Source organism: Bradysia coprophila (assembly GCF_014529535.1).
Source record: "Bradysia coprophila strain Holo2 chromosome X unlocalized genomic scaffold, BU_Bcop_v1 contig_12, whole genome shotgun sequence".
Classification (NCBI taxonomy): Eukaryota; Metazoa; Arthropoda; class Insecta; order Diptera; family Sciaridae; genus Bradysia; species Bradysia coprophila.
The window spans coordinates 7337394-7349708 of NW_023503293.1; the positions used below are offsets into that span (position 1 = coordinate 7337394).

Here is a 12315-nt window from a genome sequence, read left to right on the forward strand (position 1 = left end):
ATTACGGCATGTTTCATTTTCATTTACATTGCCTAATCACGTAAAGCATTGTACTTAGGAGGTTCCACGTTGTTATTTGATAAGTGGGGTGTTACAGGCCGACCCGAAGGAGAGAAAAGACTGTAAGGAAAATATCGCGGTTCGACAAAATTTTTGAAAATCTGAGTTTCAACTCAATTGTTGCCGTTTCTTGGTAGATATATGCGCGGGAATTATTTTGGATCATGGGGAAAATTAATTTTCTACGAAACTAGCCTAATTATGTTAATTTTAATGTTAATTTCAGTTAATTATTAAGGTTTTAATCGAAATCCGGTTTCGACGTTTTGAATAGTGGTTCGGCAGTATGGCAAAAATTGTGGTTCGACACATCATGTTCTCAAAGGTTTTAAAACAAAAAATGAAAATCACAAATTTGTGTGGAAAATGCTGGTTATCACTTTGTTTGAGTTCAAAAACACTATCGTTTTATAGGCTGAATTGAATTGTTAATTTTCACGATTTGCACGATCCGTATTTATTACACATAATTTCACACAAATAATCACTTTCCACGCGTATTTTAGATTGAATTCATAAAAATAAGCATTACAAATGCTAGTAATGTGATTTGCAAATTCTTATGTTAATTAGTTGTTCGAAAAATCTTCAGCCAAAAGTAATAAAAATTTATCCGAAAAAGTCACTGTTTCTTGTGTCAAAATTTCGGGATAATTAAAATATGAAAACCCATTAAATTTTGATGATTTTGATTCACTTTTTCATATAATAAAGATGCTCAACACGAAGTGTGGGAAATCGAATCGTTTTTCGCATGTCGAACCGCGATATTTTAACCTAATTGAAATGCTCCAAGAAAAGCTCTCGTTTGATAATTTAATACAGACACTTTAAAATCCTCCTATGTTAGTAGTTTTAGCTTAAATTTTAAGAGCTTTAGTTGCTAAAAAAATTTTTTTGGCGTGAGTTAACCTGTCAAATACGGCTATATCATCTGTTATCGATAATGACGACAAAAATAATGACAAGCTCTGGGTAATATGGTCCTTTATATGGTTAAATTTTTGTTAAAAAAATTGAAGTACAAGATTTGAAATCATCAGATTAAAATTACTTTTATCTTTGGAAGTAATAGACCAGATAATACTGGCCAAATGTTTGGCGTCTGTAACAGGTTAAAAAAGGGTTTTTTGAAGTAATATTTTGTTCGGTAGAATTCAAGTGGAATGACCAAAAAATAGAAACATTTCACCGATTTACTCACGTTGTAGTACATAGGGAAGTGCTGTTTAGAAACTAAAGTTCAAATGTAATAGATTTTTGTGTAAAATTAATTCGATTATTACCTTTCTGGTACATTTCGTCGTAGACATAATAACTCCAGCGCTCTATTCCACTGCAACCTCACTGCTATGACATTTCATGAATATTTACCCAAGGCTGTATACTTTGGGGAGGTCACGCAGATACAGATACGCGGGTGACACACCACACTTGACGAAAGTTCTCGATCGTCGAATGCTTAACGGAATATGTTTTTAAAGTGGAAAACTTACTCACCCCAATCCCATGACAATATAATCATCTGCATAAGGTACTGTGCTGATCAGAAGTCGCTAAGTGAATGAAAGTCTATGCCAGTAATCCAAAATCAAATTTATTAATCGAAAAATGAATGCCACGATGGGCACGAATGCTTTACGGCATTTTCAATAAGAAAAATCGACAAAACAAAACTTTTCATTGACACAAAGCGTGCACCGGTTTAATGCCTCGCTTAATTACATGCGGAATTGTCTTTGGTACCATGCTTATACAATCGATGATCGGACACACCGACAAGCACAAATTGCATCCGGTACAGTCGTCGGTTATATGTGGCAGATGAGTCTGGGCGTCAAATGTAATCGCTTGATAGCCGGAATCAGCGCATGCCATGTAACATTTTCCGCAATTGATACACAGATCCTGAAAATGGATGTGAATGTTAGAGCGTGCTGGTTTTAACATTCAAGTCGGATCAGTTATCATAGACATACATCATCAATAAGAGCGACCACTTGCTTTTCATTGTCCAAATTTTTATAGGTACCAATGTGCGGAAGTGACAATCCAATGATATCCTTAACGGATGGAGCCGGTTTCGAGTTCCCGTTCAACGTTCCATTGGTAATGTTGTCTGAAATTGGAATTTTGATCTAACTCACTCGTACTAAAACAAAGCCAAACTCACTTTTGTTCCACATCGGTCCCTCAGCAGTCAGCATTTGCGACGTAATTTCATCGCGTTTCTCTTTGAATTTACCAAAATGTAGAATCGGCTACACCAATAAATGGACTAGTGAGGAATGTTACTAAGTAAGAAAAAGATTGATTTTTACCTTTCCATCATCGTCTTTCAGTTGAACCACCGGTTTTCCCCTTTGAATTTTTCCTATTGGAGGCGATTGACCATCCCAAAGGTGTGGATTGTATGGTGGTGGATTTGCTTTCAGATATAAAAGAGCTTTCAACCCGTTACAGTAGTCCTGGATGAGAGTGAAATCTTGGTTTTGCACGGCCGAGCAAACCTGTTGAGTGAAATTCGATTTGAAAGGTGTACAGGAGAGTGAAGCAGGTATAAAATCCGTAGTTCCTGCGGAATTAGGTTTCAAAAAACGCATACCTGTAGAACGGTAGCACCACATTGCAAAAATTGTAGGGCACTTTCGGCGGAATCAATGCCTCCGATACCAAGAATCGGGAAGCCTGGAATTTTATTAGCTACCGACGAAATGGCTTTCAATGCTTGCGGTCTGGTTGCGTTGCCGGAAACACCACCGTACGTTGTTCGTTTATCCGCTCCAACTGCCGGCCATGGCGTGCCGTCTGAACGTAACGACATCAATCCTTGAACGGTATTAATTGCCGAAACACCGTCAGCCTTTCCTGGAGTTTTTTTTTAATTAAAAAATGTTTCTCGTTCGTTTCACACACACCCACACAAACCTTCGTAAGCAGCTTTGGCGATTGTAACGATTTCCGTTATATTTGGTGTTAACTTAACGAAAAATGGAATTTGAACGGCTTCCCGGACCCATAACGAGATATTTTTAACAAGAACCGGATCCTTTAATTAAATCGTTGATTTGGATGTTTGTTGAATATTTGACTAAGCCGATTACCTGACCACAAGCCAATCCCATACCAGACTCTCCCATACCATGCGGACACGACAAATTCAGTTCCAATGCATGTGCGCCAGCCTTTTGAGCTTTTGTTGATAACTCAACCCAATCGTCTTTGTCATAAGTGCACATTATGCTCGCTATAATGACCTACGAGGATCAACAATGTAATTTTTCACCTCAATAAAGTTGTCGTGTCTGTTATTACCTTCGTTGGGAAATCCCTACGCAATTCGGCAATGCTAGTCAGCCAATAATCACAACACTTTTCCGATATGAGTTCAATGTTCAAAAATGCACCCTGTTGTGGTCCATAATTCGGACCGGAAGTGACTCCTCTCACGATTCGGGGCGATACGTTTGTGACCATGAACTAAGGCAACGTTGGTGTTCAGCGAGAAAGTCATGAGAAAAAAAAAACTGATCTGCCAACTTACCTTGTCGAGGCCAAACGTTTTAGTAACGGCAAATCCCCAACCTTGTTCGAAGGCACGGCGTATCATCGCAGCAGATGTAGTCGGTGGTGCCGATGCCAATCCGAATGGATTTTCAAATTTAATTCCGCACAGCTCCACCGATATGTCAACGGAATCGATTTCAGTGTGGAATAATGGCATTTCGGGTGGCAGTTCGTACGATAGACCCTGATAGAAAAGACAATTATTGTTTGTGCGAAATATTCACACACGAACTCTTTTACCTGTAGGTAGCAATGCATATACCAAGCGGCAGTTTTACCATCATTGACCGATTCGACAGTAGTATCCGCCACTCCCGCTAAATCTCCACCACAAAATACTTGACTCAGTTCGGTCTGTTGGGTTTTACTATTGATTTTCGGCAAATTGTATGAGTCCAGTGGCACAGGTGATAGGGCATCGATGACTGAAAATGTAGTTTAAATATCAGTACGTGCTTCAAACAGTTTCCGTCTGTATCCTCACTGTCTTTATCACTTAAACGGGATCCAAATGCTGAGATCACAAAATTTGCTTTCAACTTAGTCGTTTGTTCGGTATCTTCTATCCATTTTCCGGACTCTGTCTCTTCCGTACGGCAGAACTCAACATACGCTATCTGGTAAAGTAATAAACGGCCTTTACATCTCTGACTAGATGAACTCTAGATTTGCATTTACCCGATTCTCCTTCAGGATAACCTTGGTCGGTGACATAAACGGAATAAACTCACACTTCTCTTCTCTGGCAAGTTCCACCTCTTCGGGAACGGCACGAATATTAGAACTGCCTTTCCTAAATACGACAAACACTTTCCTTGCACCGCACCGTAAAGCCGATGTAGCACAATCGAATGCTGTATCACCAGCACCCAGTACAATAACATTTCCATGCAGTGACGGTAATTGCGGAGCAGAAGCTTTACACGCACACAATCCAGGTTTACTGCCGCTCGACACCATTGGCAGAAAGTCTTTCGATGTAAAGAAACCATTTTGTTGACCTAAGCCTTTGAATATTGGAGCAATGGTTGGTTCTGGTAGTCCAATGCCAAGAAAGATAGCGTCATGTCCATTTTTCAGTAGACTGTTTATCGTCAGGTCAGTCTTGGATAAACTGCGTCCGGTTTCAAATTTTACGCCAAGATCTTTCACCAGATCAATCTCAAAATTGACTACTTCGAATGGAAGCCGAAATTCTGGAATCTCCGACGAGCTAAACAATCGGAATTGTTGTCAGTTGTGAGCTTCGTCTTGTCGATATAAAATACGATCATCGATCCTCATACCTCAAACCGCCGAAGTAGTTCCTTTTTTCGTAAATTGTAATGTCCTTGTAGCCGAAACGAGCGAGAAACGTTGCACATGACAATGATGCAGGACCACCACCCAGTAAGGCAATTTTTTTGTTCGGATTGGCTAGTGGTTTCTGATTCGGTGGCACAATCTGTTTCACTCCCATTTGCTTGAAAACCTATTGTGATTCAATCAAAATATTTTTTAAATGTCGATCAATTCTAACTCTCTGTGGCGTTCAGTACCTCAGTAGCATACTGCTGCAGTCCGCCAATGTTTATGGCACCCTCTTCAGACGCTTGCAAATTACATCCGCCAACGCACAAATCACTAGTCGGGCAAACCATGCCACAAGTAAGACCTAATGGATTGTCGGAGAAAATGGCCTTTGCAGCGCCATAGTAATTTTTGTTTGCAATGCTGGTGATGAAACTTTTAACGTCCAACTGAGTGGGACACGATTTCTGGCATGGGGCATCAGCACACTTCAAACATCGATTGGCTTCTTTTAGGGCACCACGTTCCGATAAGGTCGTGTGTTTTATATCGGAAAAGTCGTTTTTCAGTGGCGTACATGACTGTATTTTTGGGAGACTTCAGATTAGTGGAATGGCTTCCATGAATGTTTCAAAAATTATTTATCGAGGAATCAGAAGAAGAAATATCTTGACAAAGATGGGATGATTATAAATTGTCTGTTATGCATCCAGCAGCCCTCAATTAAAAGAGATAATAGTTATTTTTCTAACGCATTCTAAAATGATCGAGCCGGAGGCGAGTGCTGCAATTGAATTCGCTAAAAAAGCCTTGAAAACAAAATCGCGATATTTTAACACTAGTTAGTCACTTACATAACAAGGGATAACAAGTTGAAAAGTAGAGTTTACGTGCATCCATCCGTGCCAGTCAATAAACACCCGAAATCGTGACTTTTAAACTTGTTTCCCCTGTTATGCAATTGATTTTTCATGGAAAGAAGTGCACGAATTATGAGAGGTAAGGCTTTCGACGGATGTAGCTAGTATTAAAGCAGAAGCTCTGGTAGGTCTACCCTAGTTGGTGTTATTTTACAGCGCGAAACTTTTATGAATTATCAATTTTTGGACATTCTGAGCATCGAAATCGTTAAATTACTAAGCTGTTAGTTTGTTAGTTTGTGTAGACTTCTTGCGAGATGAAACGTGTCAAATGTCATCGTTGCAATAATTAATTTTAATAAATGAGCTGTAAAGCAACAATTTCTCAACCAAACAAATAACCGCGTTGATAATTTTGGCATCAAATTGTCGTTATCGACGCTTTTTTTCTCGCTTAGGTCAAAGTTACTGATAATTGTTGAAAAATTGAAACATTTTTTATTCTGGTGCTACGTAACGCAGGGCTTACTATTTGGAATTTAATTTCTGAAAAATTTGTAAATCTCTGGCAATTCTGAATAACTTTCTTTACATGGAACGACAGGGACATTTAGACATGAATTTTCTTCAGATATTTAAATGTTCATGTCTAAATGCTGGACCACCGACTTAAGAGGCATCGGTACTTAGCTAAAATCGTAACCTATACATTTGCGTGTCTTGGATTTCATTTTTGATGATACCTTTTGTAAAATGCACGACCGCAATAACGACCACGAATGTTTAAACTTTTAATAAAAATTAGTTTTGGTTGATGTCGTTCGACCGGCTATGAGAAACGTGAGCAGTTTAATGAAATTTTCATAAACTGCTCAGATTTCTCAGCGCTAGTCAAACTGCTACAGCCAAATGTATTTTCTTTTGAAAGCTAATACATTCGTGGTCCTTATTGCGGTCGTACATTTTTGAAAATGAATTCTGGTGGAAACATGTAATCAAAAGTAAACTAAAATCCAGTAATTAAAAAACGCCCAAATTTTTGCTTTTCAGGAAAGCATCTGTGCATCTTAACGTGACTTCCGAACCACGCCTCGAACTATGCAAATACTCTGTGAGTAAATGTAGGTAGGCAAGGCACTATGCAAACAAATTGATCGCATTTGGGTGACAAAATACGAGTCATTCAGTGTGTATATCGTTGCAGCCATCAAACACATTGCAACTACCCAAATTATGAAGCTAGAGTGAACTTTAGGACGTTACCAGTGCTATATAATCGATAGAAAAATTCCATGTGGAATTGTCTGACACGGGATTCGAACCTGGATCTTTTTGGTAATAAGCCCTGCGATCCGTCCATTCGCAAAATGAAATTTTATTTCGAATCGATGCTCATGCAAAAGTAATATACGTTTCGAACCGTGGAACGTGATACAGAGTTCGGTGACAAGGCTGTGATAGGGGAATCGAAAAATGGCTATTGAAGTTAAGAACACTACGAATCGACTCTGACCATACAGTAGATAAAAATAATTAAAAAAATTAAAAATTTCCAAACCTGACATGATTTGTCTGCATTTCGTTTCCAAAATTTCTTATTCTCTTTGGTAACAATTGATGGCACCAACGACCCTTTAGTTTGTACTCGAGGATTTAGAGCCAACAGATTCTGTAAACATTTAACATGAGATTATTATTGTTCTTTTCTGTCGTCATCGACGGCTTAACAAGCAAATCTACCTCAATATCAGGTAATTCTTTACTGATAAGATAATTCGACATAGCGATGTTGTAGCTGTATGTGTATTATGTGTCTGAAATTCACTGGAACACACTGAAAACAAGTAATAAATTCATGCGATTACCGAAAAGAGGTTTAAGATTCGTTTCCGAAATATTTGTGCGTAAGTATGTGGATGTGTTTACCAAAAACTAATGTTTTGATTGAGCTCTGACCTTGGCGGAACATTTACGAGTTCTACGTATCATTTCTCAATAACAACATGAGCAGACTGTAATATGTAAGTAACACCGACAAAAATTCTTGATTAGCGCTGGTATATCTTCGCCGAATCGATTCAGAATTCATTTCGAACCGATTAAGAATACATGCAGTGTGGAGTGTAACGAATTTACTTAAGAGCGTTGATAGTTTGCTTTTAACGAAAGCACAAGATCGTGAGAAGTTCTCGCTAATATTTTGTAGATGGTGGAGAGAATAAAACTAATGCTGGAGATAGACTAGGTCGTTGTGTTTTGGCCGATTCTACTGTGCTTAACATGTAATTGTGTTAAGTATTTTAGGAGCCAGTCAAAAAAAGACCTAAAATTGGTGTGGCAATGACGTATAACTATATCAATTTAGTGTCCTGTTTGTTGATAACCACCCAGACACATAACTCATTCATATGGTATAAGATATACAATGTTCCGCACTAAATTATGAGAGGTCTCCGGTCGCAGTAAATATTCTACCCCACAAAGCTACACTAATGTTAATCTGCGTTAATAATTTTTTGACCAACAAACCTAAAACAAAATCGAAAGTTGTTGTGTTTAGGTCAAAGTTCTACTCCATGTATGATAGCCTTGCTGATAGCATATCAGAAGTTTTTCAACAGTTACAAAATTAAGCGACGATAACCGTTTCTTCTCTCGCAAATTATGCTAGGGCGGAGCGATTTCGTAAATTTTTAAAATCTTGCGAACGGGATAGGTCTGGAAAAACTGCGTCTCCCCTAGATTACGAAACACGATGGAATTATTTAAAAAAAAATGATTCGAAGACATTATGGTCCGTATAAAAAAATGAAATATTTTCTGACTAAATCATTTTTATTCAACTATCCATATTTGATAAAAGTGACGTCGTACTGACCCAAAACTGGAAGTGGAAAATAAATTGTCTTTATAAGAATTTTTCAGACCTGTTCGCGAATGTTTAATTTTAATTTTTAAATCGCTTCACCCTATTTCACACATGAAATGTCATTAACTTTGTAATAATGAAAATTCTGAAGTTCAATGTGAGAAATGAAATCGAAATTAAAGGAAAGCATTCATTATCACCTCTGACGTTATACATACACACAATGTTGCTGATTATCTTCATAGACAACAATGTTTTTGATTTCAGATGAAGTGAGATTTGTTCCAGTCAATTCTAACGAAAGATTTTTGACTCCAATTCTTTGTTCGCTAAGGAGTAGGACTGGTCAACATTTATTAGTACCAAAAATTATATAAAGGCTGGTCATCAATTGCGCAGCGCAAGAGGGGACTCTACGGCTGGCGCGATAGTCCATACCATTTTTTTAAAGTCCAATACATTCTGCGTGACAAGGGAAGGTGAGGTCTTGATAATGGAGATTTTAGCATTACGTTATCTATCTCCAGATGTCTCATCTAATATTCGCAAAAATACAAAAAATTAATTTTCTGTCGAAATCGCAAATATTTCATTTATTTCTAAAGAGGACTCTCAGCTTTCCAATGTAGACCATCAATAAATTGGTGTATGAGAGTCTTCGTTGTATACGTAAAAGACAAAAATCCTACGAAAAGATCGTGCCCACACGGGTATATAATAATGATTATCTCAAACATGAATTAGCAACAGTAACGAATATGTTATCACCTGGTCTGATTTCTGAACAACAATTTATCTGCGTTGAAATATAATAGCTAAGGCTGTTGATATATTATGACGAAATGGCATGTACTGCTATGCAAATCGAATATAAGTATTGAGCACGAATTGAAATTATCAATCAATTTGTTGATGTAACACGAACACTTAATTTTTATTACACATAAATAATGGCTGTGTTAGCCGCCACAACTCGATAAAAAAATGCGAATTTTCAATTTCAATGAAACTGTAAATTACGAAGTTTATTTTTCCGTTTTTTTTTTAATTGTTCAGTTAATTTTTTTTAAATAGAAGACGTAGATCAACACACTGGAAGCCTCTACACTAAACTAAATGAGAAAAATTAATTTCGATATTCATTCATCATACAGCGTAGATTCTAACTTGTTTCTTTTTTTTATCAACATATCTTCGACGAACCTTCTATATATTAAATGAGTGGGGATCTGATGCGAATATTATTTAGAGTGATCAATGATTTGTTGTTCTGTTTTCCCTTTTCAAATTGATAAGAATTGTCGTATGGGTCAATAGTTTAATAGTGACAGTTTATATAAGACAACAAAGGAACGTTCGACTAACTGTAGATGTTGTGGACACTCATATATGTTGAAAACATTTTCTTATCATCGTCAATGAGCAATATTATCTCCCCATCCATTGCTCTGTTTGTTTGTGATAGGTGCGTCCGCTACAAACGAAATTTGACAGAGTGGAATACAATCGAACCAAGGAGAGCTGTGGTCATATCTAATCGGTATATTACATCCACTGAAACTGGGATGCGAGATGCGAGTGCGAGAGAGAAACCACTGTGTGGAATTTGTTTAACGGACATGAATTTGAAATTTAGTGTTATATCGTTCAGAAAAATAGAACGACTGATGACATCTATGAAGGGCTTTTGGAAACGTACTACTTCTAACGGTTGAGTAGTAGAACTAGACTCAATGTAAAAACACGTTTGTCGACTTTTTTTAAATTTCTGATTAGTTTGATTTCATAATTAATCGTTACAGGTTTTGTTAGAGAGAAAACTTTGGCGAGAATTTTAGGAAGAAATACAAAACGAGGAGTTCACGAAGATAACATTGGAAAGAGTCATGGGGTTTCTAAAAACATTTAAGATGTGAATATCAAGAGCACCGCATTGAACCATGGCCTTTTTTAATTTGCAAATTTAGGAATTTTTAAGAATTAAACTCCTCAAAATAGGCTCTGCATTCCCATAATTGTAATGAAGTGTTTTTGATGTTCAAACTTTCTTTTAAATATTTAAAAATAGAACTTTGCGGTTTTCTTGTCCGTCCTGCCTATCATGTTAAAATTCACTTGAATGAACCGAATTAGCAGAATTAGATTCCGAAGAAACTTCCCTTTGGTTTACTTTAGAAATCTATTTGACTAAAATCTGATACACCCCACTGCAGTACACATTCACAAAATAACCAACCATTCAAGTTTCAATATGCCATTTTGAGAAAAATGCTTCATGGATTCAAAGAAATATTTTCTTGTCACAATGGAACCCCAAAAAGGCTTCTGATTCTCTCGGATACTGTTTAACAGCCAATTTGGTTTTTCTCTTCGAGGCCACCGACTATTTGACAACTCAATTTCCATCATACAAATTTGGGCTGTCCTCATATGCAAACGGTGGAATTACGTTATGAAGTGCTTTCCACTGTAGCAATTGATGTGAGTATAACACAGTCCAAATATGAGATTCGTTTGGATGATTTTATTCGCAGCAGTCTAGAGTAATTTTTGATTATCTTGCCTGCGCGCTACACACTTCCATCTCAATACAAATTTCCAAAAATGTCGTCAGGAATTGAATTATTTCTGTGGGTTGCACGGCCGCGTTAAGCTTTTGAGAGCTTTGAGCTTCTTTTGGTTGAAAATTTTTGAATATTCAGAAGAACAAAAACGAAGATTAAAGCTCTAGAAAACTTTTTAAAGGCAAGGTCACAAATGCAATATGGTGTTTTGGCGAGAGTAAAGGATATTTTAAAGTACGTCTGTTATTAACAGCAAAGTGAAATTTTTCTCGGCTTATAAAAAAATTAGGCACTAGATGTGCACTGTCACACTCGGTCTACAGCCTCGAGTGACAATCTATACATCTAGTGCCAAAAAAAGCTTTTATCACATGCGCGCGGTGTCCGGATTACGGAAAATTACGTAACTAGAAGAATAATTCAAAAATTTCACTTCAGGTCTATGTTGTTGTCTCGTTTTCGCTTATGTGATAATAGTACATTACTATGCAAGGGAAGTAAAGTGATATCTCGTATCCAGATGAGAAAAAGTATCCGAGGGCGGTAGCCCGAGGTACTTTTACTCATCATGATACGAGATATCACTTTATTTCCCGTGTGTAGTATAACGTTTTACTATGCGAGTGATGTAAAAGCTATTGCCTATACATGTAATAGCCTTATTACATGCACCAGCATAGTAAAATAGAGTACACACTTGTCACTAACAGTCTCGACTTCTTCGTGACAAGTGTGTAATATATATTATTACTCAGTGGCATAATTTACTATTTCGGTTTATCAGACTTGCGTCGCGCCCGCTTAATAACGTGCGAGTATGATTTGAAGAGAAAAACTTCAATTTTATTTTATAATATTTAATATATTTTGTTGTTACTAACAAACAAAGCCTCTAATAGTAATTTTCATTTTTTTATTAAATTTAGTTTTCTTGTTTTTTACCATCTGTGTCTCTGTGTTCATATAATGTTTTCAATTTTGTCAACTTCCAATGACTTTTTTTTACCAATTGTTCGATTATACAACAAAAATTCTATTCTGTCACATCATAAAAAGGTCAACATAGATTTTCTTTTCTTTTTTAACAGCGAAGAAATATAAATAT

At 37.0% G+C, this 12315-nt stretch overlaps 1 protein-coding gene across 2 annotated transcripts; it reads right to left on the minus strand.

Moving 5' to 3' along the window:
* Window positions 1–1641: 1641 nt before the first annotated feature.
* On the minus strand, window positions 1642–9761 carry LOC119067419 (dihydropyrimidine dehydrogenase [NADP(+)]). Of its 2 annotated transcripts, none has more exons than XM_037170389.1 (17): window positions 9415–9761; window positions 7518–7611; window positions 7336–7446; window positions 5166–5498; window positions 4914–5098; window positions 4306–4840; window positions 4112–4244; window positions 3868–4052; window positions 3605–3811; window positions 3376–3540; window positions 3165–3317; window positions 2989–3109; window positions 2666–2928; window positions 2382–2570; window positions 2234–2321; window positions 2040–2179; window positions 1642–1968 (listed from the first exon to the last, which is right to left on the minus strand). In XM_037170389.1, the coding sequence occupies exons 2-17, from the start codon at window positions 7557–7559 to the stop codon at window positions 1741–1743; spliced, it is 3078 nt and encodes a 1025-aa protein (XP_037026284.1). In that variant the 5' UTR covers window positions 7560–7611; window positions 9415–9761; the 3' UTR covers window positions 1642–1740. The 2 variants fall into 2 exon arrangements, with proteins under 2 accessions (XP_037026284.1, XP_037026285.1); XM_037170390.1 differs by lacking the exon at window positions 9415–9761 and adding an exon at window positions 7734–7907.
* Between the last annotated feature and the right edge of the window lie 2554 nt (window positions 9762–12315).